Here is a 27900-nt window from a genome sequence, read left to right as displayed (position 1 = left end):
AGTAGGATGTCAACAATACCTCAGGATTGTCCCTATTCCCCCCCCCCCCCCCCAAGGTTAGCAAGTTCCATCGAGTGGAACAAGCGACCTAGACCTTCCAGCGCAAAGTCAGTACTCCTCGGTTAATCGTGAGGGGTATAGAGATTGCGTAGCAAGTAACATCTCAAGTTGATGTCAGGAAGTGCAACAGTTTATACACCCCTCCAACTGCCACCAACGCAATGGGAGTTGGTCAAGTAGTAGCCAGTACTCCTTAGAGGAAGATGTTATTACAGCGAATCTCCCAGTGATCGCTTATGGGCAAGAGACTGGTTGGTAACGACCGATCGCACACAACTAGTTCCGAAAGGTAATATTGAGATGTATCTCCAATCTATTGTTTTACAGGTAATGTATGCATAAGTCCATCTATGAACTCGTAACACACCAAGAAGGTGGACGAACATATGGCCGTAGCCCGAATTATTAGCACTGTACGGAACTCGGGTGGAGAACGCTGATAAACGTTCGTAATTGAGACCTCTTCCTATGAACGATGAAAACGTTTGTATTTCTTCGTCTTCTATCGGCAAAACTGGAATAAGTTTGAAATTTTCCCTTTCAGGAAACTGATTCATTTATGTGAAGTGTCTGGTCTCAGTATTATTATTTTTAAACTAAGACCTCTGATTGTAAGTTAGGAAGGACTGCCTGGGATGAAGGGAGACCTCATATACAGTGTCTGGTTACGGGAAGGAAAAAGAGTAATGCATAACCTAGTTCCCCATAAGGAATATAGCCATCAACACTAATGATTTATTAGAACGGAGTTCTAATTGTAAGATGGTCTGTAGTTCTCGTCGGCAGCAAGATTGCTTGCCTCCATATGCGCATGTCTGTCTGCAGCCGCGTATGCGTAACCTCTTTGCCTCCGGGTAAATGTTTGGCAACGAGTTAGAGAGTGCTTGAGGGAATAATGTATGTGCGAGGAATTGCAACATTATTGCCAAAGGAATTTGATCATCGACTAGCTGTAGTATTATTAAGATGTGTAAAACAACACCTACAGCTAGTTTGGCGCTTATAACTTCGTTGTTTGTCTGCCTGCCTTGTGGGTGGCGGGGCTTGCTATCGTTCATAAATGTAATGAGTAGCTGACAAAATTGTCTGGTTACCTTGTGGGTGGGGCTTCTTAACTTTCGTAAATGTAATTAAAAGCTGGCAACACTCTTCTGGCCACCTTGTGTACAGAACTTGCTATCATTCGTAAACGTGAGCAGAAACTAAAAATCTAGGGACTATAGGCTTAAGATTATAACCTTGTAAGAGTATAATCGTAAGCTCTCCATTTCGTCGGGCAACAAAGCCAGAGAAAATAACCCAGAAGGATTATATTTCATGAAACATGGTGTCTAACAAGAACTCGTTGTGTCCAGGGCTGAGAGATACCCATGCAAAAGCGAAGTCTTACATGAAAGGGTTGTTGTCTCGGAAAGCTTTCGTACAGGGTTTCCAGCATTTACAAACATTGGCAAGGGCTCACAAATGCTTGCGAGAATCGGTGAATGCCATCTGATACTAGCAAACGCTGGCAAGCACATACAAGGCGAGAGTCTCGCGCGAAGCAAGAGTATTGCGCGAGGCGAGGGTCTCACACGAAGCAAGACATCCCTCACCTCCTCTTAGTACTCCAACCCCCTTAAAAAAGGGGTAGGTGAGTAGTCTTATGTCATCCCCTGAGGGTACGACTCAGGAGAAAATTTCTCTTCTTGCTAACCAAACCTCTTTCTTCCTATGGCGCATCGCCTCGCGTACGAGGGAGCTGCCACTCAGAAGGGAGTGTTGAACATCTCTCCTTTCGCGAGAGGATTCATCAACTCCTCCTTCCTATGGCGCATCGCCTCGCGGACGAGGGAGCTGCCGCTCAGAAGGGTCTGTTGGAGAAGATCTCTCCTCTTGCAAGAGAGGAGTGATAAACACCTCCTTCCTCTGGCGCATCGCCTCACGGACGAGGGAGCTGCCCTTCAGAAGGGAGTGTTGGAGAAGATCTCTTCTCTCGCAAAAGTTGTAGTTTATAGTGGAAGAAATGTCTTACATAAATTGTAAAAATCTACTTAGCTACAGGTATTCCTTGTACAATGACGAGATGGGGACTGAAAAAGCCGACGTTGATTGAATTGGTCGTTAATGAAATTATACTTTCTTATTTGGATTGGGAGCCTTAACTTTCAGTCATGGTATTATACTCAAATACCTGTACAGCTTTTCTTTACAAAGTAAGGTGTATAATAAAGCTTTATTTTTGGTTTTAACGAAGTAGATGGTATATTAAAGTCTTATTATTTGTTTTAACAAAGTAGAGGGTATATTAAAGCCTTATTTTTCATTTTACCTGTGGATTTTGAAGATTTTCACATAGAAATGGTTCGTTTATCGGCAATGAAAGGTTCGTTTATCGGCAATGAATAGCCTCTTTTTCGGTAACAAGTCCGCAGTATTTTTCAGTCATATATTTGAAACAGTATAGCTTTTCTATACAAATTAAAAGGTATATTAAAGCATTAATTTTGTTTAGTACAGGATGAATTAAGGCTTTACTTTTCATTTTCCCTGTGAGTTTTTAATGTTTTCACACCCATGCTAGGTTTGTTTATAGACAGTGAAGAGCCTAACTTTCAGTAATACATACATACATACATATACCAAGGCACTTCCCCAATTTTGGGGGGTAGCCAACATCAACAAATGAAACAAAACAAAAAGGGGACCTCTACTCTCTACGTTCCTCCCAGCCTGACAAGGGACTCAACCGAGTTCAGCTGGTACTGCTAGGGTGCCACAGCCCACCCTCCCCCGTTATCCACCACAGATGAAGCTTCATAATGCTGAATCCCCTACTGCTGCTACCTCCGCGGTCATCTAAGGCATCGGAGGCAGCAGCAGGGCCTACCGGAACTGCGTCACAATCGCTCGCCATTCATTCCTATTTCTAGCACGCTCTCTTGCCTCTCTCACATCTATCCTCCTATCACCCAGAGCTTTCTTCACTCCATCCATCCACCCAAACCTTGGCCTTCCTCTTGTACTTCTCCCATCAACTCTTGCATTCATCACCTTCTTTAGCAGACAGCCATTTTCCATTCTCTCAACATGGCCAAACCACCTCAACACATTCATATCCACTCTAGCTGCTAACTCATTTCTTACACCCGTTCTCACCCTCACCACTTCGTTCCTAACCCTATCTTCTCGAGATACACCAGCCATACTCCTTAGACACTTCATCTCAAACACATTCATTTTCTGTCTCTCCATCACTTTCATTCCCCACAACTCCGATCCATACATCACAGTTGGTACAATCATTTTCTCATATAGAACTCTCTTTGCATTCATGCCCAACCCTCTATTTTTTACTACTCCCTTAACTGCCCCCAACACTTTGCAACCTTCACTCACTCTGACGTACATCTGCTTCCACTCCACCATTTGCTGCAACAACAGACCCCAAGTACTTAAACTGATCCACCTCCTCAAGTAACTCTCCATTCAACATGACATTCAACCTTGCACCACCTTCCCTTCTCGTACATCTCATAACCTTACTCTTACCCACATTAAGTCTCAACTTCCTTCTCTCACACACCCTTCCAGATTCTGTCACTAGTCGGTCAAGCTTCTCTTCTGTGTCTGCAACCAGTACAGTATCATCCGCAAACAACAACTGATTTACCTCCCATTCATGGTCATTCTCCTCTACCAGTTTTAATCCTCGTCCAAGCACTCGAACATTCACCTCTCTCACCACTCCATCAACATACAAGTTAAACAACCACGGCGACATCACACATCCCTGTCTCAGCCCCACTCTCACCGGAAACCAATCACTCACTCCATTTCCTATTCTAACACATGCTTTACTACCTTTGTAGAAACTTTTCACTGCTTGCAACAACCTTTTACCAACTCCATATAACCTCATCACATTCCACATTGCTTCCCTATCAACTCTATCATACGCTTTCTCCAGATCCATAAACGCAACATACACCTCCTTACCTTTTGCTAAATATTTCTCGCATATCTGCCTAACTGTAAAAATCTGATTCATACAACCCCTACCTCTTCTAAAACCACCCTGTATTTCTAAGATTGCATTCTCTGTTTTATCCTTAATCCCATTAATCATTACTCTACCATACACTTTTCCAACTACACTGAACAAACTAATACCTCTTGAATTACTACACTCATGCACATCTCCCTTACCCTTATATAGTGGTACAATACATGCACAAACTTTCAGTAATGAGTGGGCAATATTTTCTCTGTCGTATATTTTAAACAGTGTAGATTTTTTTTACAAAGATTTATTTTTGTGTAGTACAGGGTATATAAAAGCCTCTCTCTCTTCATAGCTTTTCTCTCTACATTTTCATACCTACCTCTCTCCTCTAATAGATAAAATCTTAGTTTTTCCTGCGCAAATACAAACCCTTCGCTATTTATAGGGGTACTATATTACTTTCAACGAAGCTGACAGATCAGCCATGATGATTTTATTGAGGGATAACTACTCCAACCGCTAGTTAAAGGGTGGGCGGGGTAAAGGTTAGCCCATCCACCCCGTTCACTCACACACCTGGGCTGAGCAACCACTTTGCTTTCTGGCTCGGTAGAGAACAGGCACTCTGTTGCTCTCTCCTACTTTTGACTTTGCTTTATATTAACCTTTATCTCTTTTTTTTTGCAGATGGTGTGTGTGTATACTTGTCCTGGTTCCGAAGGCTGCTCCTGCGGTACCTTCATGTCCTCCTTAGAGACGGACTCTCACTTGCTGTGTCCGGCTTGCCGGGGCCGCTGGTGTTCTAGGGATGATATGTACTGAGTGTAGGGAGTGGTTTGTGTCCCAGTGGGAGGGGTTTGGGCGTTGAAAGGCCAAGCGGGTTTCTTTTCCTTCGGTGTCTTCCTCGAAGTCAAAGAAACTGCATTCTTCTTCTATCCCCCGATCTCTTTCCAAAGCTGCTCCTCCGCTGGTCCCTTCCGGGAATCGTACGAGTAGCAGCGCAGGCCTAGTTACTCCAGTCAACCTTGTAGGCAAGGGGATGGCTCCTCCCCTTTCCCCTTGGGAACACCAGCTCAATTTCTGACTTTGTCTTTGTGGCCATCACTGGGTGTTGATGGTCCCCTTTCGAATGACTTTCTCTTGGAACTCATTCATTTGGGAGTGGAGAGGACCCACCAGTGGCAGTGGCAGAAGAGTCCAAGACAGGGTTCCCCTTCGGGAGAACACGTCTCATTCCCGAGAGAAAACCGCTTGCAGGCTGCGGAAACGATATGCTTATACTTCTTATCCAAGGGCATAGGTAGAGCGTTGCCTTTAGCGTGACTCTCCTCCGAGTGAACCATCCTCCCCCTCAGAAAAGGTAGATCTAGAGCTAGAGCAGACTCCTCCCCTCCCCCCCTCCCCCCTGGGCGGTCTCTGCAGGCATTTCCTTTCGGGGCTCCGTCGGGTAGAGGAGTTTGTGACCCCTTTCCATCCGGGACGTGCTCCTCCTCGTGCAGTCAGGAGGGATTCCATCTCCCTTTAGGTTTCAATGACGTAGTTCCTTCGGGGTGTCGTCATGTTCCTCGTCGCATGAACCCTGTGGTCACACGCGACACTATTCCTGAGGGATTCCATCTCCCGTCAGGTTTCCATGACGTAGCTCCTTCTGGTTCTCGTCATGTGTACGTGGTTCCTGAGGGATCCCATCACCTATCAGGTTTTGATGACGTAGCTCCTTCTGGTTCTCCTCATATTCCTCATTGTGTGAAACCTGTAGTCTCACACGACGAAATTTTGTGAGGGATTCCATCTTCCATTAGATGTTGGTGAAATAGTTCCTTCGGGTTCTCGTCATGACGATCCGCTAGGGTCGTGTGACCTAGAATCAAGTTCCGTGGTAACTCCTCCCCCTGGTTTTTGTTCCCTTGCTCATGCTCGGTCTCTTGCTGCATTATGCAGCAGATCAGCGTCGCATGACGTGTCAATATCTTGTGACGTAGTAGTGTCTCGTGATAGAACTAGGTCTCGCAATTATCCATCCTCACGACACCGGTCTTGCCCCGCTTTGGTGTTCTCCTCATCCTCAGACGAGATCCCTTCAGGTTTTTTAGCTGCAGAGAGTGTTTTTTTTACCCTGAGCAAACCACTTGCTTGGATAGAATCCCATCAGAGTGTCTCGATCTCCCCCAAGACAATTGTTGCCCACACGACAACGCCTAGATCCTCCTCCAAAGGGAAGACTTGTGCCGATCTTGCCTCCAGGTAAGAGGGCTAAGATTCTAGCAGTGTTTTCAAAGCCTAGGGATCCATACCGCCCCAAGGACCTCCCTCCCAGCACATCGGGAGCCAGCGACCCCCCATGGCTTCGAGTATCATGTAACATAATGTGGCAAGTTATGACAGGAGTCATTCCCCATTCCCAGTCTTTGGGTGACATTCCCGGGATTCCAGTGTTGCCCCCTCTAGTTCCAGGCTCCTCTCCTGCTGACGCCAGAGGGAGTTCAGTAAACCCCGTCCTGCCGGAGCCTCCATGCAAGGATAAACCCATCTCTGTACAAAAGGGCCCAGGAAGAGTGTGCTTCAGAACCACAGGGGAGTTCCCTGCAGTTCAAGTTACCACAGGCCAAACCCAAAGCCAGGAGGAAGAGAATGTGACCATCTAATTTTAAGGAAGACAGGACAATCTCCTATACGGACTCGTTCTGGTTTCCCCCCTGTTGAGGTAGTGCCAAGAAAAGAATGCCTTTCAATGCAGTGCAATGCAGTTCCTCCTCCTGCAGTGTCCCATCTCCCCCGCAGGTCAGCAGAGACTTTTCCAACTACACTCAACAAACTAATACCCCTTAAATTACAACACTCATGCACATCTCCCTTACCCTTATATAGTGGTACAATACATGCACAAACCCAATCTACTGGTACCATTGACAACACAAAACACATATTAATCAATCTCACCAACCAAATACAGTCACACCCCTTCCTTCAACATCTTAGCTCTCATACCATCCATACTTGATGCTTTTCCTGCTCTCATTTCATCTAGTGCTCTCCTCACTTCCTCTCTTGTAATCTCTCTCTCATTCTCATCTCCCATCACCAGCACCTCAACACCTGCAACAGCAATTATATCTGCCTCCCTATTATCCTCAACATTCAGTAAACTTTCAAAATATTCCGCCCACCTTTTCCTTGCGTCCTCTCCTTTTAACAACCTTTCATTTCCATCTTTCACTGTCTCTTCAATTCTTGAATCAGCCTTCCTTACTTTCTTCAATTCTTGAATCAACCTTCCTTACTCTCTTCAGTTCTCTCCAAAACTTCTTATTCTCTTCATTTGCATGATCCAATCCCTGACCCCACCTCAGGTCAGCTGCCCTTTTTGCCTCACTTACCTTGCGCTTTACTTCCACATTTTTCTCTCTATATCTTTCATACTTTTCTACATTATTACTCTTCAGCCATTCTTCAAAAGCTCTCTTATTCTCTTCCACTTTTACCTTCACTTCTTCTTTCCACCATTCACATGTACTTATTGATATAAAATTAATTGTAAATACATAATAATTTTGTTATATATAACAAAAGTTATGTATATATATATATATATATATATATATATATATTATATATATATATATATATATATATATATATATTATATATATATATATATATATATATATATATATATATATATATATATATATTCTGTATATATGTATGTATAAATACTGACACACACACACATATATATATATATATATATATATATATATATATATATATATATATATATATATATATACTGTATATATATATATATATATATATATATATATAGTGTATATATATATATATATATATATAGTGTATATATATATATATATATACACACACACACTGTACATGTGTGTTTGTATGTATGTATATGTAACATGTATGCTAGCATAAGAGGAATGACAAAAATGCTCCTGCAGACAGATATGAGAATATAATTTATTATATCCTAATTAAAAATTCCATGACTAGGCCACTGATCATCTTGATGTTGAATTGAGGTCGACTATATAAGGTTTGATATTGTGTGATTTGTTATTCATTTTTATATATTTTATGATTGAAAATCATTTAAAGTCTTCAAGGAGTTTCATTGTCATTATTGAGACAGGTTATCAGTACTGTATGTGTTTATTTGCAGTTTTAATATTAATTTAACGGGTCAATTTTTTCGCCAAACTTTGCATAGTTGTCCAATATTTAAAAAGAAAATTTTACTCCTCAAATAATGGCAAGAACCTCTACTGAATCTGGTTTGATCTGGTCTACCAGCATCTCGATAGCCAGATCAGAATATGAAATCTTATTCAATTTCCTTGCATCAGAATTCATGGAATCTGTTTTATGTTACAAACACTTTTCCTTATATGATATTGAGTGAAGAGTTTATTTTAATTTGTCCTATGTTGACAGGGGTTTCTATGGGTTAGCTGAAACTATTTTTCCCAGTTGTAATTTTTTAGTTATACAGTTTGGCTATAATGTTTTTTTGTTTAATTGTTATTTGTTAGTTTTATCTTACAAATATCTAGAAAGAAGCTGCAGCTTTTGTCTACTTTAGTAATATGCATTATGATGAAAGGAAATACATCAGGGTGATTATAATTAGTCTCTTGTCCACAGATTTGTTGAAGTTGATGACCAACCTACAGGAACATGTTTAGCCCTTGTCCTAGGTGCTTGTCGATGTTTGTGTGCAGATATTGGTGCTGCCAATGTTTGTGAACCTGAGCACATCTTCACTTCCCAGTTTCTTCCAGTTCTAGAAGAAACCGATTTTATTTATGTTGAAGGGTATTTTATTACCCACAGTTTCAACACTGCATTACAGGTATGTGAATAAATATATATATATTTACTTGTTGAATAAAAATCCAGACTCATAGTCTGTTATTATTATTATTATTATTATCATAGTCTCTTATTATTATTATCATTATCATAGTCTCTTATTATTATTATCATTATTATTATTATTATCATTATTATTATTATTATTATTATTATTATTATTATTATTAGCTAAACTATAACCCTAGTTGGAAAAACAAAATACTATAAGCCCACAGGTTCCAACAGGGAAAAAATAGCCCAGTGAGGAAAGGGAATAAGGAAATTAATAAACAATCTGAGAAATAATGATAAATTAAAATATTTTAATAACAGTAACAATATCAAAACAGATATTTTATAAATTACTATAAATAGACATACGTCAACCTGCTCAACATGAAAGTATTTGCTGCAAGTATGAACTTTTGAAGTTCAATCGATTCAACTACCTGATTATTATTATTATTATTATTATTTATTATTATTATTATTATTATTTGCTAAGCTACAACCCTAGTTGGAGAGGCAGAATGCTATAAGCCCAGGGGCTCCAACAGGGAATATAGCCCAGTGAGGAAAGGAAACAAGGAAAAATAAAATATTTTAAGAACAGTAACAACATTGAAATAAATATTTCCTCTATAAACTCTAAAAACTTCAACCAAATAAGAGGAAGAGAAATAAGATTGTGTGCCTGAGTGTACCCTCAGGCAAGAGAACTCAAACCCAAGACATTGGAAGACCATAGTACAGAGGCTATGGCACAACTCAAAAGTAGAGAACAATGGTTTGATTTGGGAGTTTCCTTCTCCTAGGAGAGCTGCTTACCATAGCTAGAGAGTCTCTTCTACCCTTACCTAGAGGAAAGTGGCCACTGAACAATGATAGGCCAGTAACCCCTTGTGTGAAGAAGAAGTGTTTGGTGGTCTCAGTGCTGTCAGATGTATAAGGAGAGAGGAGAATATGTAAAGAATAGGTCAGGCTATTCGGTGTGTGTAGGCAAAGAGAAAATGAACCGTAACCAGAGAGAAGGACCCCGTAACACTCTTTAACGGTATTATCTCAATGGGTGGCTGATGGCCTGGCCAACCTACTACCTAGGAAGATTATGCCACTACTTGGTCACAGCTGGAATAAAATTTCTAGAATGCTGTGTAGTATTTAAGCTTAGGATGGAGAAGGCCTGACTATTAGAATTAATTGTATGACTAGTATTACGAACAGGATGGAACTGTCCAGGAAGATCTGAATGTAAAGGATGATCAGAATTATGAAAAATCTTAACAATGTTGTTTATGGAAGCAAAGAGCAACTACCTAAATCTGATTACTGGTACTCTCTTCAATACAGTCAATTTAGTTAAATCAACTATTTACTTTACTTGAAGGGCTGCTTTTCTTGTCCAATATAGCAGGGGAACCCTTCTCTTAATAGAACCTTCACAGTCATTTTATCGTATTCATTCCAAGGCAGTCAGCATTTCACACAGCATACTGCTCGATTATTGGCAAATCCACACTATCGAGGCGCTTAGAGAACAAGAAAGTCTTTAGTTTCCTTATGAAAGCCTTAATATATTCAGTCTTTCAGATGTCTAATGGGAGCTTATTGTATAGTCTTGGAGCTGCATATTTAAAGGATCTAGAGTCTACAGTAGACATATATCTAGGTTCCAATAATTTGAAACCATCTGTAACTATTCTCGTGTCAGTACTATTTATTGGCTGCACAGTATGTAGTAATTCTCTTTAGTATTTTGGGTGTCCAGTTTTGATAACTTGATGGGTTATCTTAAGTATTTTAAACTCTACTCTTGCTTTAATAGACAGCCATTGTAAATCAATTACTGTAGTGTAGGGGTGATCCTTTCTTGGGGTAGGACACCTTTTATCAGTCCTGCTCCTCTGTTTATTATGTTTTGTAATTCCTTAAGTTGCACTTTTGATAAATTGTAGTAAATGGAATTACAGTAGTAGTAAATCCTGGTAATATAGTTTACTTCAAGTTACTTTACAGAATGTTCATCTAGGTACTTTATAAAAGGAATGTTTCTAAGATGATAGCCAGCAGTTTTTACTACATTATTCACTTGGGCATTGAAAGACTAATTACAGTCAACAGATACGCCTAGATCGCAAATTTTACTAGATATCGGGGCAGAGTTGTTATTTAGGTTTATCTGAATATCACCCTATTTTCAATATTTAACTTAGCCGGTGATTATAATAGCTGCAACTCTGTTGCTCGACAGAAAAACTCTACGGAAAAATTCGCCAGCGATCGCTACACAGGTAGGGGGTGTACTCAACAGCGCCATCTGTCGTTCAGATACCCAGTACTCATTGTAAACAAAGAACTCATTTTTCTCTCTGTCGGGCTACCGGCAAGACCTACTAATTCGCTGTTGCTAACTGGATTTGTTTTCACAACTATTTGGTGAAGTACACTATTCTAGTTTTGAGCTTTCGCTATGCAGGTGTTTTATCTTCATCTTAAAACTTGAACTCGTTTTGGATAGATTTAATTATGGTGACAAAGAGAGTATGGACTTTCTTTCACTTTTAAATGGCCGACCCTTTCCTTAGACGGAAGTGTGTTTAGGCTTTTAGTAATTATCTTATCACGTTATAGATTTTCCTCTATATATTTTATATCTCTCCGCCTTTATTAGGCCTCTTCGATTAACTTTCCATTTTTTATAAACATATAAAAATAAATTTTAATGCTTTGTTTATATAGACCTTTCCTGAGAGTAGGCGGTCCTAACTTGGAAACCGAAGTTAATTAACGTTGAGCCCTTTATATCGTCTTTAGCTTTTAAAGAGCTAAGGATTTAAAACTTTTTAAATGTAATATTTTATGAAAGAATTTCTTTGATAGTCTTCGTACTGTTTTCAAAGATGAACTAACGTTTATTTTTTTATGCTACGCAGTTGTTGACGTTCAGGACGTTCAACATGCGCTCTATCGTTACGATAGAGAGAGAGTGTATCACGGTTTCACTTTGCAGTAAGAGTAAATCGATTCTGACGTTTTGTTCATTCTTTCTTAGCTTAAATGTTTTAAATTCTAATTTAAAGGAACTTTTTATTTGAAAAACCTTTCAGTTTTTTCCTTTAGTCAAATAACATGTTTTTTTGACGATATATAATTGGGCTCTTCTCTTAGGTGCGAAATCAAGAGAGAAAGAGAGAGAGAGATAGAGACGGAGGGAGAGAGAGGAGAGAAAACGTTCCGTTCAAGCGGGTAACGTTGTTCTCGTGTTACTCACGTCCCTAGTCGCTGTACGGGGAGGAAGGATAAAACGTTTTTAGGTTTTTATTCTCGTCCCCAGGCTATGTGCGGTGAGAGATTGAAAACGTAGTTATATGAACTAGTGTTTAGTCTCTTTCCCAGCCACTGATTTTTCTTTTTATCTTAAAATATGTTTTCTGTTTTTTGCTGGTATTATGAGCTTGCATTATACGACTAATTTCGCAATTACTACCTTTTAATGAAGGGTAGAATTGCGTGTTTCAGGTAGAAATAAGTGCAAAACAGAAAATCGAAGTGATAAAGTGATATGCGCAAAGTGTTACAGTGTTGCGTCCGAGGCGCAAAGTGTTACAGTGATGCGTCCGAGGGTTCGTCTGTTCGTACCTGTCGTTCACCTAGTCCGGGACCTCTTACATGCTCCCAAGCCCAGGGGAGAAGTAATGTCAAACGACTTATGGGTTCGAGAGGCCTTGACCAACGAACAGACGTTTTCCCTCTATGGTATCGGGTGTATCTTACCAAGATCTCCCCTACCATAAGACGAGAGAGACGTTGTTTCTCCTCGCCATCCGTAGGCTTTTCGCATAAGAAACCTGTCACAAGGTTTCGAAGCCCTTAAGCGAAAGTCAGTCCTTTCAGGACAGGTCCAGCGTCCTGGTTACAGCCATTAGGACAGCTCTGACCCTATGCAGTCATCGGATAACTGCTTGCCTCCTAACAAAAGCGTAACACAGACTCCGAGAGTCTTTTTTTGTAGGCAAAGTGTTGCGGTCACAGACGTTACCCTCGTCTATTACCACAACCATTTCCGTTGATCCTTAAGGGGTTGTATGGCAAAACATGCAGTATATGCTTGCCTCCCTTATGGAAGACTATTCTGCCGATTAGTCCGTTGAGTCTAGCCGTTTATCTCATCGATATCCTGGCTTTCAGCCAACCTAACGTTCCTTTGTGCTTACTGTTGACGTTGGCGTAGCTTAGTCACGTCAGTCAGGTTGTTTAGAACCACACTCGATGCGGTCTCGTGTGGTTTTTCAGCCGCATTTGGATGTTAGGTCACTGGCTGATGCTCCTGTTGACGTTCAAGATGTTCACTAACAATCGGAGTTGACTTGTTTTGACGCTGTGCGTCAACCTCCGCATTCTAGAGTTGTTTTGACTGCTCAGTCTAGGCAGTCAAAGTAGTCTCGAGTGGACGCTGTGCGTCCTCACGCACCTGTTGTGGTTGACAGTTCAGTTGTTGACAGTTCACAGACTGTCAAGCAGTTACATGACGTTGCGTTCTGGTCCGCTACTATGCACCAGTGAGAGACTCAGCTTTTATCGGACAAGGTTCCTGTAGATGAGGAAGTTGCTGTTCTCCCTCCTACTGATATTCCCTTGAGGACTCTGTCAGATGGAGAGGAGCCTAAAGCTGCTTAGCCTCCTATGGACTTTAATTAAATCATGATGATTTTTTTAAGGATCTTCGTCCGGATCTTTTTGTAACTGCTGCTCCTCGTTCGCCTAAACGTCAGAGCTTACACTAGGCCTAGCTACTTCGAAGCCGTTGTTTTTAAGCTAGTGCTCTCTCGCTCTCCTAGAGAGCGTTACGTTGGCTAGGCGACTGGTTTTTCACCAGGAGGAGTTTGGGGGATACAGCCTTTGCTTTCCCTTCTTTTAAACTGGTTTATAGAGCGAGAGTCTGATATGACACGAGAGAAGTTCTCGGCTTGGGAGTTCATGCCTCTGCCCAGATAGACTTCTCAATTCTGGTAGACTCTCCCTGGCGCCTAGCCAGGGGACGCTCCAAGTTGTTTACAGGTCAACTTCACAGCTGTTGTCGAGCCTTTGAAGTTTTGCTGTACTATTATGTCACGCATAACAAGGCTTTCAGGGATGGTAAACGGTTCCGCCTCAGTCGCTAACCCCGTCTGTTGCCACACCTGCTCCTGTAGACCCTAAATGGGCTTTGCTGCAAGACATGCAGTCCAAGCTTGCGTCCTTGATAGAGGACTTAAATGCGGAGAAGAACCTTCTGGCCAACAACCTTCCAACCGGTCGGTTGTGCGCCCTGTTGACGCTGAGGTAACCTACTCGCGTCTGCCAGTTGAGGTGGTTCCTCCACCGATGCGACCCAGTGTGGGTTGCCAGCCGCACGTTGACGTTAAGCGATGCTCGGAGGTGGTTGTTGACGTTCAGGACGTTCAACAACCAGCAGAGGTGACTTGTTTTGACGCAGTGCGTCAACCTCAGCAACCCGGTAGGGTGTTGACTGCACAACCCAGACGGTCTAGACAGTCTCGGGTTGACGCTGTGCTTCCTCGCGCACCCATGGTTGTTGACAGTTCACAGACTGTGCAGCAGTTCCATGATATTGCGTCCGGCTCCGTCACGCATCCACCAGTGCGACCGGATTCAGCGAGCCAGACGTTGCCCACTCCGTTGCCGTTTCCTCATCAGTTTCGGATGAGGAACCCTCTGATGAGGACGTTGCTGAACAACAAGACGATCAGCCCCCAGCCCTGCTATCCATCCAGAAGATGCTGAAGAAGGAACGCTGCTCAGTCAGGCTGTGGATGAGTCTGGTAGGGACGCTGTCATCCGTGGATCAATTTGTGTCACTAGGAAGACTACACCTCCGTCCTCTTCAATACCATCTAGCTTTTCACTGGAAAAAGGACAAGACGCTAGAAGCGGTCTCGATCCCGGTTTCCGAAAAGATAAAGTCTTGTCTGACTTGGTGAAAGGACAATATCAACCTAAGAGAGGGTCTTCCCCTGGCTGTTCAGACTCCCAACCACGTTCTCTTCTCGGACGCATCAGACGTAGGCTGGGGTGCGACATTAGACGGTCGGGAATGCTCGGGAATATGGAACTCGAGTCAAAGGACAATGCATTTCAACTGCAAGGAGCTACTGGCAGTACGTCTGGCCTGGAAAAGCTTCAGGTCTCTCCTTCAAGGCAAAGTGGTGGAGGTGAACTCGGACAACACCACGGCTTTGGCGTACATCTCCAAGCAAGGAGGGACCTACTCTCTGACGTTGTACGAGATCGCAAGGGACCTCCTCACCTGGTCAAAAGGTCTAAACATATCACTAGTAACGAGGTTCATCCAAGACAACTTGAATGTCATGGCAGATTGTCTCAGTCGGAAGGGACAAATAATTCCAACAGAATGGACCCTCCACAAGGATGTATGCAAGAGACTTTGGGCCACCTGGGGCCAGCCAACCATAGATCTCTTCGCAACCTCGATGACCAAGAGGCTCCCAATATTTTGCTCACCAATCCCGGACCCAGCAGCAGTTCATATAGATGCCTTTCTCCTAGATTGGTCACATCTAGATCTATATGCATTCCCTCCGTTCAAGATTGTCAACAAGGTACTGCAGAAGTTCGCCTCTCACGAAGGGACAAGGTTGACGCTAGTTGCTCCCCTCTGGCCCGCGAGAGAATGGTTCACCGAGGTACTTCGATGGCTAGTAGACGTTCCCAGAACACTTCCCCTAAGGGTGGACCTTCTACGTCAGCCACAAGTAAAGAAGGTACACCAAGGCCTCCACGCTCTTCGTCTGACTGCCTTCAGACTATCGAAAGACTCGAGAGCTAGAGGCTTTTCGAAGGAGGCAGCCAGAGCGATTGCTAGAGCAAGGAGAACATCCACCCTTAGAGTCTACCAATCGAAGTGGGAAATCTTCCGAAACTGGTGCAAGTCAGTATCCGTATCCTCGACCAGTACCTCTGTAACTCAAATAGCTGACTTCCTCTTATATCTGAGGAAAGAACGATCTCTTTCAGCTCCCACTATCAAGGGTTACAGAAGCATGTTGGCATCAGTCTTCCGTCACAGAGGCTTAGATCTTTCCAACAATAAAGATCTACAGGACCTCCTTAAGTCTTTTGAGACCACGAAGGAGCGTCGTTTGGTTACACCTGGTTGGAATTTAGACGTGGTACTAAGATTCCTTATGTCAGACAGGTTTGAGCCGCTACAATCAGCCTCCCTGAAAGATCTCACCTTAAAGACTCTTTTCCTGGTATGCTTAGCCACAGCTAAAAGAGTCAGTGAGATTCATGCCTTCAGCAAGAACATCGGATTCTCATCTGAAACGGCTACATGTTCTCTACAACTTGGTTTTCTAGCCAAAAACGAGCTGCCTTCTTGACCTTGGCCAAAATCGTTCGATATTCCAAGCTTATCGTATGGTTGGAAATGAACTAGAAAGAGTCTTATGCCCTGTAAGAGCTCTTAAGTTCTATTTAAAACGAACTAAACCTTCACGAGGCCCGTCTGAAGCTTTATGGTGTTCAGTTAAGAAACCATCTTTGCCTATGTCAAAGAATGCTTTATCCTATTTTATCAGACTGTTAATACGAGAAGCTCATTCCCATCTGAATGAGGAAGACCAAGCTTTGCTGAAGGTAAGGACACACGAAGTTAGAGCTGTCGCAACTTCCGTGGCCTTTAAACAAAATAGATCTCTGCGAAGTATAATCGACGCAACCTATTGGAAAAGCAAGTCAGTGTTCGCGTCTTTTTATCTTAAGGATGTCCAGTCTCTTTACGAGAACTGCTACACTCTGGGACCATTCGTAACAGCGAGTGCAGTAGTGGGTGAGGGCTCAACCACTACAATTCCCTAATTCCATAACCTTTTTAATCTTTCTCTTGAAATGTTTTTATTGTTGTTTTTGGGTTGTCCGGAAGGCTAAGAAGCCTTTCGCATCCTAGTTGATTTGGCGGGTGGTCAAAGTCATTTCTTGAGAAGCGCCTAGATTAGAGGTTTTGATGAGGTCCTGTTGTATGGGTTGCAACCCTTGATACTTCAGCTCCTAGGGGTCGCTCAGCATCCTAAGAGGATCGCGAGGCTCCGTAAGGAAGACGTACTTAAAAAGGCAGAGTAATTGTTCAAGTCGACTTCCTTACCAGGTACCTATTTATTTTGTTTAGTTATTTTGATAACTTCTAAAATGAAATAAAAATTCTTAGCTCATATGATGTAAACATATTTTGCTGGTCTCTACCCACCCCCCTGGGTGTGAATCAGCTATTATAATCACCGGCTAAGTTAAATATTGAAAAATGTTATTTTGATAATAAAATAAATTTTTGAATATACTTACCCGGTGATTATAAATTAAAGGACCCTCCCTTCCTCCCCAATAGAGACACAGTGGACCGAGGAGAAAATTGAGTTCTTTGTTTACAATGAGTACTGGGTATCTGAACGACAGATGGCGCTGTTGAGTACACCCCTTACCTGTGTAGCGATCGCTGGCGAATTTTTCCGTAGAGTTTTTCTGTCGAGCAACAGAGTTGCAGCTATTATAATCACCGGGTAAGTATATTCAAAAATTTATTTTATTATCAAAATAACATGTTTCTTACACTTTTTCTTTCCAATCACCCTAAACTAAGTTTTATTTTCATTAAATTTTAGTTGTTTGATTGTCATACATTCCCTAACACTGGTAAGAGTGTTTGGCATGATTTGCTGGCTATACATAATATTAGTAAAATAAGAAAATTATCTTATTTAAGGACATTAAATTCTAATTCCTTTAATTGTTCCCTAAATTTGAACTTAAAATTTAGAGGGGTTTCCATTAATCTCATTCCCTCCAGTTGCCAAAATATAACAATTATTTGAGCTCACTAAGATATTGAATAATGTATGGACAAATGAAGATAAAGAGCATCCCATTGTCAAGAAATTCTTGTCTGTGTAGTCAAAAACATTACAAGTGGCTCATATGTATCTTTAGGTAACAAGCATAAGTCAAATAAATAGTTTTTTTTATATCTGAAAATTTTCTTCTTTTTTTATAACTTCCCTTACATTCCCAAAATGTATAGTTTTACTCTCAGTAAGGTAACAAGTAGCAAGTACATGTATTCTTGTCCAGGTGTTGTGCAATTGTTTGTGGTGCTGGTTTTTTGTACTAGTGTCTAGTTATTAAGAGTTGGGAATAGAAATTTCTTTTCACCTGGTAATTTTTAAGAAACTTCAATTGCAATAATTTTTCTCCCTCTTAATGCTTGTGTATTTTTTCATTAGGATCTTCAACAACCTTTTTAAGTTTCAGAGGAATATTGTAAGTTAGAACTGAATTTGACTGCTGAAGAAATAAAAAACTATTTTCAATTTTCTTTCTTCTAGATTGCCAAATATGCCAAGCAGCATGATAAAAAGTTTGTGTTTAACCTGTGTGGAAGCTACGTATGTGAAAACCATCCCAATGAGCTTGCCGAACTTTTGCCATTTGTAGATATACTTTTTGGATATGCAGAGGAATACAAGACATTGGACAGATTTGTTGATGTTGAAAAGTTGACATTGCAGCATACAAGTGGGCAAGATATTATTCCTGATCTTTGGAAGGCTCTCAGGGTTCTTAAGGGTGAAGAAAAAATAAAAAGGGACAAGAAGAGTTGTTCCATTGATGATGGAAACATATTAATGAATAGAACTCATCAGATATCTCATGATGGCCAGTTTAGCCATTGTAATGGTGTAAGCTCTAATGGCATAATTGAAGAATTATGTAATGGCATCTCAAATGGCAAAGACAGTGAGTGTTGTGATACTACTAATGAATTTTCGGAAAATAAGATATTGCAGAAGAAGCTGGTTGTTGTAACAAATGGACCCAAACCTCTTCTATATATCAGCAACAATATTGCTCGAGAACAGTTGGTGCCCCCTATCTCTCCCAAAAAGATTATAGATACAACAGGTGCTGGTGATTCTTTCGTTGGGGGGTTCCTTGCTGCCATGAGCAGAGGATTACCCTTAGAGCAGTGTCTAGACTGTGGCACTTGGACAGCTCAACAGCTATTACAACAGAAAGGATGCACATTGCCATCATATCCTGCAACTTTTCTTGGTGAAGACTGAATATACTGTAGACTACGTAGCCTTGTTACTAGTTGTTATAATGCACTTGAAGTTTTTTGCTCCCCAATAGATGCTTTCCAAGTGAGGCAATTTTGTGCTCATTCTGATGTGAATTTCTCAAAGGGATAAGGGTATTGAAACTGTCTAGTCAGCTGTTACTACTGCATTTCATATGAAGTTCCTTTATGTTGTCATAGTGCAGTTACTGCTTATTACAGTATAATATTCACTTTGGTGTTGGGTGCTAGAAGTACAGTACAAGCATGCAGCTGTATCTAATTCATATTTAGAATCAGATATGCAATCTTATTTTTTGCCTTATAAATGATAAATAAAAGTATTAAAAGTTTCGTTAGCTTGTAGCTGTGACATCTACTCTGGTATAGTGATTTCATTGCATATACTGTACTGCATTTTATGAGCAAAAGATGCAGACTTTCACAGCAGTTAAAGAGATTTTCATGGTGGGATACTTAACTGTAGCCTTTTTAAAGTTATATCTGATTATTAGTTGAGGATATACACATTGCATACATTGTGATGTATATTGATAGAGAGGTATTGAAAGTGATTATGGCTGTGTAGTAAGAAATTTCAGTGCTGAAAGAATCCATTGTTAACACCAAAAATATTCAAATAGCAGGTATGCATACATGGAAAGGAAACTTATTACTTTACTAAAGTCATAATTGGCAGTCAGGCAGAAATCCTAAATCTTTTTCAAAACTGGCTATCAGTTTTTAGCAGTCAGTCAAGGGAGTCCAATCTCAATTATTTTAGTTCCCACATCATTGATTTTCACAATAAGAGAATACTTATTCTTGTTGAAATGAGCATAACTTCATATTCTAGTCCCTTTCTGCATTTTACAGTATTAATATTGATTCTACTTGTTTATAGGTCTCTGTACAAGTCATTACATCAGTTTTTCACCTCATAAATGTAACTTTTAATCAATATTTGTTTTTAAGTTGGGTGTTGGCATAGGTGAAATACATGGAGTATTGATCTTCTTTGAGTTTATAGTAGGCAAAATTTGATTATTGATTTTGAACTTTAGGGAAAACAATGTGAGGTGAGATAACTGTTCTGTTCAAGTTCACTCATACATTTTACACAAGAAAGATATTCATCTACACATAAAAATAAGATCATATCACTGGTTTACATTAACACCTGGTGTAAGGCAATTTTTAATTATTCTATTTAATTTTGGATAAATGAACTAATCTCTAGACCTTATATTTGTTCCGCAAGAGGATTATATTCCAACAAGTTATGGATTCAACTTTGTATTAGACCTGTCGCTTAACTCTGTTAAGCAAGTGAGTTGAATGTATCAAGTTTCTGTTATCCAAGGGCTTCAGATGTTAAATTAAGAAAATTAGATAACCGAGCGTAGCATCGTAAGGTATCAGGAAGAGTAGGGCATATTATTTGCTATATTAGTATTTTACTTATATTTGATTAATTTATCACCATGAATATAATTAATGATAAGTTTCGAATGGTACAGTGGTAACTCGAACCTGATTAGGGGTTTTAAAGTCTGGTTAAACCCTCTGTGAAATTTTTAAACTAGCTTAGCCTGTAGTAGACCATGCTAACTGCTCTAGCCCCATGTTCAGCCAAGTTGACTACTTTTATCCATATTTACCTTTACAGTATTCTTTACAGTACGCATATATTCCCTGTATACAATACAAATGTGGACTAAAAGTAACTTTCTAGAAAAATATGTACAAATTTTCATAAAGATATAAAACCCAAGATTACTGTTTCGTAGATTTGAAACAAATGCTCTATATTCATTTAACTGGTGTTCCAATGTTAAAGGTCATAATCTTGAAACATACTGCATAGTTTGTGTCATTACTGGAAATTACTGTATTGTACAAAAAAAAAAAAAAATATTTTATGAAAGGAAAAATTCACTATTACCATTTAAACCTATTACTTATAACTAGCCCATTTCATACTCATAGAATTGTGTAGAAAGCTTCAATGTCTTCAAAATAAAGAAAGAAAACAGAAAAAAAAACGAGACACCTTGATAAGGCAACAGCAATGTGAAAAGGTATAGTAGAGTCAAATTCAAAATTTTTGAGACACACAGTGTTAATTATTTCAAATAAATGTCAGCAGGCATTACAGTATACAGTAGTTTGATTGCACAAATCTATCTATTTCTATTTACCAAGGCACTTCCCCCAATTTTTGGGGAGTGGCCAGCAATCAAAACAAGGGAACAAAGGGGACCTTTCCTCTCTCCGCTCCTCCTACCCTGACGAGGGATTCAGCCGAGTTTGGCTAGTACTGCTAGGGTACCACAGCCCACCCTACTCCGTTATCGACCACAATTGAAGCTTCACACACTTAATCCCTTACTGCTGCTACCTCTGCAGCCACCAAGGCGACTGGAGGAAGCAGCAGGGCCTACGGGAACTGTCACAATCGCTTGCCATTCATTCCTATTTCTAGCACACACTCTTACCTCTCTCACATCTATCCTCCTGTCACTCAGCGCTTTCTTTACTCCATCCATCCACCCAAACCTTGGCCTTCCTCTCGTACTTCTCCTGTCAACTCTTGCATTAGTCACCTTCTATAGCAGACAGCCACTTTTCATTCTCTCATCATGGCCAAACCACCTCAACATTGTCATATAATTTCTTACACCCGTTCTCACCCTCACTACTTCGTTCCTAACCCTATCTTAATGAGATCCACCAGCCATACCCCTCAGACACTGCATCTAAAACACATTCAAATTCTGTCTCTCAGTTACTTTTATTCCCCACAAATCTTATCCGGACAACACGGTTGGTACAATCACTCTCATACAGAACTCTCTTCACATTCATGCCTAACCCTCTATTCTTTACTACTCCTTTCACTGCCCCCAACACTTTGCATCCTTCATTCACTCTGACGTACATCTGCTTCCACACCACCATTTGCTGCAACAACAGACACCAAGTACTTAAACTGATCTACTTCAAGTAACTCTCCATTCAATATGACATTCAACCTCGCACCACCCTCCCTTCTCGTGCATCTCATAACCATACTCTTACCCTCATTAACTCTCAACTTCCTTCTCTCATATACCCTTCCAAACTCTGTCCCTAATCGACCAAATTTCTCTTCCGAGTTTGCAACCAGTACAGTATCATCTGCCAACAACAACTGATTTACCTCCCATTCATGACCACTCTCGTCTATCAGTTTCAATCCTCGACCAAGCTCTCGAGCATTAACATACTGCAAACATTAAAATTAGTTTAATTATATACAGCAAATGATTAATATACAATTAAGGAAATCCAACAAAGAGGAAAGAAAGAAAAAATTTCTTAAAAGTAACAATGCTTAGTAGACAAATTCTTTAATTGAAAATTAAAACATGGAACCAAACAAAAATGCTAAAAAAAGAAAATAAATAGCACTAAACAAGGAATGGAAAAAGCAAACTAAGCATCTGAAGCATTCCAGCATTAGTTGCTCTTCTCTTTTAACCAAAGGAAAGCTAGCAAACCAATTTCACACCCGACCTCCAATAACTGTAAAATTTATATGTAGCATTTATTTTGTAATGAAATACAGTTTACAGTATTCACTTGTATAGAGAATTGAAGGAAATTCACTTTAATACTCAAATAAAATTACTGTACAGCACACATATCATGAAGGAAATTCAAGAGCAGAGTGAACTGACAGTCAAATACTTGAAGCATTAAGTTTTTACAGTACCACCTTGGCACGCTGGGATCTTCCCACTCATTTGAAGTACTGAGGCCTCTGTAGTGATTTCATGACCATAAAATGGGCTTACTGTTAGTAATATATCCTGTGAAATAAATGAAGTTTTAAAATGCTATGATAATATATACTATATTTAGTACAAAATCTTAATGACATCAGTTGTCCTTGCATAGTATGGCTTTAATCTAAGAAACAATGTGACTTAAACCCAAGAGGGTTAGTGCAGTTAGTGTAGGCATTACTAAGGGTATTTACATCATACCTTTAGTCTCTAGCTGCAATCACATTTTAGTCTTCACATCTGTTCCTGCTTACTGTCTTCCGTTATGGTATCCATCCTCATCTAACTTTTATATCATAGTGTAACAGCAAAATTTTCCCCTCATGCAATTTGGTGCCGTATGGCTCAAATTCCGTAAATCCATATGATGTCATCACTTAACTAGAAACAGTACAGCCAATTATGTCCAGTTGAGAAATTATGCCACTTTTTTGCAAGTTTTCATTTGATGAATTGTTGCCAGTACTTTTAGGCTTAAGACCATATTTTTATTTGATATGAAACTATTATTCCTATTACTATTATGAAACTTTGGTTTAGAAAAGATAAATATATATATTTTTTTAGTTTCCTTGATAACTTGGAAAAAGTATGTGAGCTGCAGTGATCTTTTATTAGTATTCTATACATATATTTCTTATATCATGCTCACCTCCATACTTAGAAAGCATAGACACTAGCAGATTGAGCCCAAAGTAAATCTTTCCATAATCTTAGAGAAAATATGTTTTTTATTTATTCTAGTTGCAATTGCTTAAGATTGGAGAGTAGAGAAATAAAACTTTATTGCATTGAAATTCTAATGTTCATTTTTTCTCTATGAATCTAAATATTTTTTTATTATTACATCTTTTATAAGCAGTGGCAGGTAAAATAACTGCTTTTTTCAATATTAAACTTACCCGATGATCATATAGCTGTCAGCTCTGCTGCCAGCTATATGATCATCGGGTAAGTATATTCAAAAATTTATTTTACTAATGAAAATAACATATTTAATTGTAAACTAAATTTTAATGTATATCTATGTCATTCATGTAAGCAGAAACAATACAGAATTTTATAGTTTTTTTTTTTACATATGTCAGCTTTTATAAATAACTCATTAATTCTAATATATTTCTGAAAGAGGGAAGCTACTTAAAAGCAAGGTGAAAGGCTAATGGTTGGTTTACTTATTGTTTAATGAAACCTTGTACATTTCATTTGCAATATTTTACATCTGCAGAGTAGTCCAAACATTTAGAGTGGGCATTTAACCTTTCTTCTGGAGGGATACGAAGAGCATAGTTAATCAAATAAATTAACACCATCATCTGTGTTTGTTATACTTGACTGTATTCCTACCAATTAATTAACGTCCCTGATCGAGTTATCAGATGGTTAATTTTCATTTATGTGGCTTCAGAAAATTTGTTCTTTTTATTATTGTTATCAACTGTCAAATATGTTTTAATGTTGCTTTTCCTCAAGATATTAGTACAGTACTATTATTTACATGCCTATAAAGTGAAATATATCAGTTTTGTGTGAGAGAGAGTACAGTATTGTATTGCTTGTTTGTAGTGTACAGGAAAACTGGCAAATGAATTGGAAAAGTCAGAAACAGCCCCAACTCTTTAGGTTAAAAAAGTATAGATGTTCATCATATTTTAGAAATCCATTGAAAACTCAGTTGTAAAACACTGTACATGACATAAGGGTAGTGCACAATAGGATCAATGGTTAATGCACAAATATGCATTGAATTTAAAAGGATAAGAACTTTGAAGAACGTTTATAAGAAATAATATTCTAATGATATAAACAAAAATGCTGATACAAAGGTTAGTAAACTGCATTCATGTTGTATTCAAGTATAATGTTGAAAAATGCATACAAAAATGTGGAACAGAGTATTTATAGTTTAGAAAACTTTAGAAGTAACCTATAGATAACAAGTGTAGTACATATAAACCTGTTTGAAAGCAGATGATAAATTTGTGAACTCACTGTAATGTACACTTAATATTAATGATTATAGGTATATGTTGGTTAACTTAAATACTTACAATATGAAATAGCAATAAGTGTTGAAAAGGTAGGCTAAGAAAAGTTATAATACTATCAATGTACATTAGTACTGTACCATTTTATTGAAGGTTGAGAGCCCCATTAGGTTTTGCTTCTTAATTGCTAAAGTTATATTCTTATGTTAAACTATCTTCTCTTAGAACAATGGTAACTGAAGGCAAGCCAGAAATTATAAGTTAAACCCTACAATGTCTACACAATTGGGTCTTGCCTAATCATCATAATAGTAAACATTTTATCAGTTGTTGTTCCTCCATGGGGTTAGATGTGAAATGAGTTAGTATCTTGAGTTTTCTTCTGTTCTGTGCATTTTAGTCATCTTTACTATTGTTTTCCATCCCTTCTCATCCCATGTCTTAACCATTTCAGTGTTTTGAGATATTGTTTTTTTTTTTAATTTCTTAAAACAACATCTTTGGCACTTCCACATGTATATACAATCTTCCAAACATTCTCTTAAGAGGAATCTTAACATCCTATCGTCAAAATGTTTTAAAATAGCACTTTCTTCCTTTTAGTGCTCGTTTCTGCTTTATATAGTAGTACACGCCTTATATCCTGTACTCGTCACTAGTCTTTGCTCTCTCTCTCTCTCTCTCTCTTTTCTAATGGAAGTAATCTTTCATTCCTGCATCAGTTACTCTTTTATCAATACCTTCTTAACACCTGTTTTACAGTCTAGTTTGTCCCCAATGTAATAGCAATGCTTTACTTTGCACTGCTGAAGAAAAATGTAGCTTGAAACGTTAACATTATTCCATTGGTTCTTTCACACATATGCATCACTATATATGTTATCATCCTTTTAGTCTCTTTCAGTGAAGAAAAACCATGGAAATTATGATAACCCTTTTTTTTCAATACAGTCAGGCTCTTAGGATATGGGACAATCAAGGTAAAAAATCAAGGTCCTACTAGCAGTGAAATTTGTTAAATGGTTGTGTAAACAAATGTTGTAATAACCAAAATTTTCATAAAAAATGGGTAAATGTTATACAAGTATTAAAATTTTCATATAGAATTATTAAAATACACAAGCAGTTTTATATAAATGAGAAAATATTAAGGTGAATTAAGCTGTTATTATAGGTCTTTTAGGTCACTCAGCTGATTCAATTAGATATGTTTTATGTTATGGTGTGCACAGTTCCTGTAAAAAGACATCAATTATAATTGCCTTTATTATTTACTAAAGGAGATATGTATATGTGAGCATTGTTCTTGAAGCCTAATTTTGTAACCAAAAAAGTTAAAAAAGGGTTGTTTTTATATATTCACACACCTTTTGTCCCAGTGAATAGGGAATGGCTTCAGTGGATTTGGAATAGCCATTAATTTTGTCAACAAGGTACTTACAAAAGGGGGTGAGGACTGGCAAGTAACCCTGCCCACTCTCCTGTCAAAGACATTCCCTTTTGACTTAACCCAAACGAGTACATAAATACTATTGTTCCCTTGTTCCTAATAACCAAGGCTATTAATTCTTTCCCATTCTTTCAGTTGAATGGTTGCTTACTGGCTTCGATTGTTGTTACAAAGGCGTGGATGGGATGAGAGTACAGGTAAATGATGTACCCGTGTATGTGGCTAAGCCAACAATTAATCCACACATACGCTGTGCTTTTTGTATGTAGGATGATTGTTCACAATCATTCCCATGTGCCAAGTGTAGATCGTGCCTCCTGCTCTGAGGCAAGCATTAGCTGTGAAGAAGAAAAGGAAAGCTAGGGCCTCATAGGCATTGTTCTTGGCAATGCCCAATCTGATGCCAAACAAGTTCTATACAGTAGCTTTTTTCTCTCTTCATAGAGAGAGCAGGCCACTGAATCTTCTGCATTATGCCCGGGTTAGTACCCTGGCGAATACATGTCAAGAGCCATGAAAACTCTTATCTACGTAAGCAAGTTTTCATGGTTTGGTGGCTTTCCACCAGTTAGTACAGCACTTGCATGTAGTGAGCTCCCCAGGTAAAGTGCTAATCACTACCAATGAATTTTACCTTAAGAAGGCATGGCCTTCTTAAGGCCTTTCAGATAGGCATTCCAGGAAGTTTTTAAGAGTGCTGGTAGCTAAGGCAACTTCATTTCTGATGTCCACAATGCTGTTCCTGTGCCGGTAATCTACTACCAGTTATGCTGGTATTTGGGAGGCTGAGGAAAAGGAAGCCTCCAGTGATTGCACCTGTCCTAGTGACTCAAATGCTAGTATGACATGTGTCTGTAAGGCCTTGAAAGGTACCTCAAATACTTGTTCTTCTGCCAGTAAGATCAATGGTTTCAAGTCCCAAGATGATGATCCAACTGCCAGCCCCTATACTCATGACCCCTGTACTAGTGACCATAGTACTGTACCAGTGATGCCCTTTCCAAAGGGTAAGGGACCGCCACTATTGGGGTTCCTGTCTGAGAAATCCCTGTGGTTCCTCCAACTGTGGGAATGTCGTCTTCCGTGATTACTTGGACCTTGATTCTTATGCTTACAGATCCTATGAGGAAGGCTGGTAGGGGGAAGAAATGATTGCGCTCATCGTCCTCTTCCAGTTTTTTCTCTTCCTTCTTATTCTGGTGCTTCTTTCAAGAAGTCCTCGAAGGCCAATTGCAAGAGGATTTGTAAGACTCCTAGTGATTTCGCCTCTCTTCTTCGAGAGGTGTACGGTATGACCATTGTACCCAGTCCTATAGTCCTATGTGTGTTGGGACTTGAGCTGTGGCTCCCAGCCAAGTCATGACCCAGATGATCAGTATGGTTACTCACCGCAGAAGCCAGGACATTTGCAGGCCCGCAGCAGGATAGCCAGGCTTGCTATAGGTGCATATACTTCCTGGCAACCAGGTGTTGAAGGAGTTTTATCGCCCTCCTTCACCATTCCTACTTGGACAGAAAGAGTTCTGCTCCCTCCTCTTCCTTACTCCAGATAGAAAAGTTAGCATTTTCAGAGGTGGTGG

The 27900-nt window shown here is 39.6% G+C and overlaps 1 protein-coding gene across 2 annotated transcripts in view; it reads left to right on the top strand.

Moving 5' to 3' along the window:
- LOC137634934 (uncharacterized) overlaps positions 1-20826 on the top strand; it is a 57849-nt gene extending 37023 nt beyond the window's left edge. For both annotated transcript variants that reach the window (XM_068367497.1, XM_068367498.1), the window contains exons 4-5: positions 8711-8918; positions 18319-20826. In XM_068367497.1, the coding sequence (XP_068223598.1) occupies positions 8711-8918; positions 18319-19056 (946 nt within the window). In that variant the 3' untranslated portion in view covers positions 19057-20826. The remainder of the gene's footprint in view (positions 1-8710; positions 8919-18318) is intronic.
- Positions 20827-27900: the final 7074 nt, after the last annotated feature.

This window comes from Palaemon carinicauda, chromosome 45 (genome assembly GCF_036898095.1).
Source record: "Palaemon carinicauda isolate YSFRI2023 chromosome 45, ASM3689809v2, whole genome shotgun sequence".
NCBI classification, from domain to species: domain Eukaryota; kingdom Metazoa; phylum Arthropoda; class Malacostraca; order Decapoda; family Palaemonidae; genus Palaemon; species Palaemon carinicauda.
Note: the sequence above shows the minus strand (reverse complement) of the source record. Positions and strands in the feature narration are given on the sequence as shown.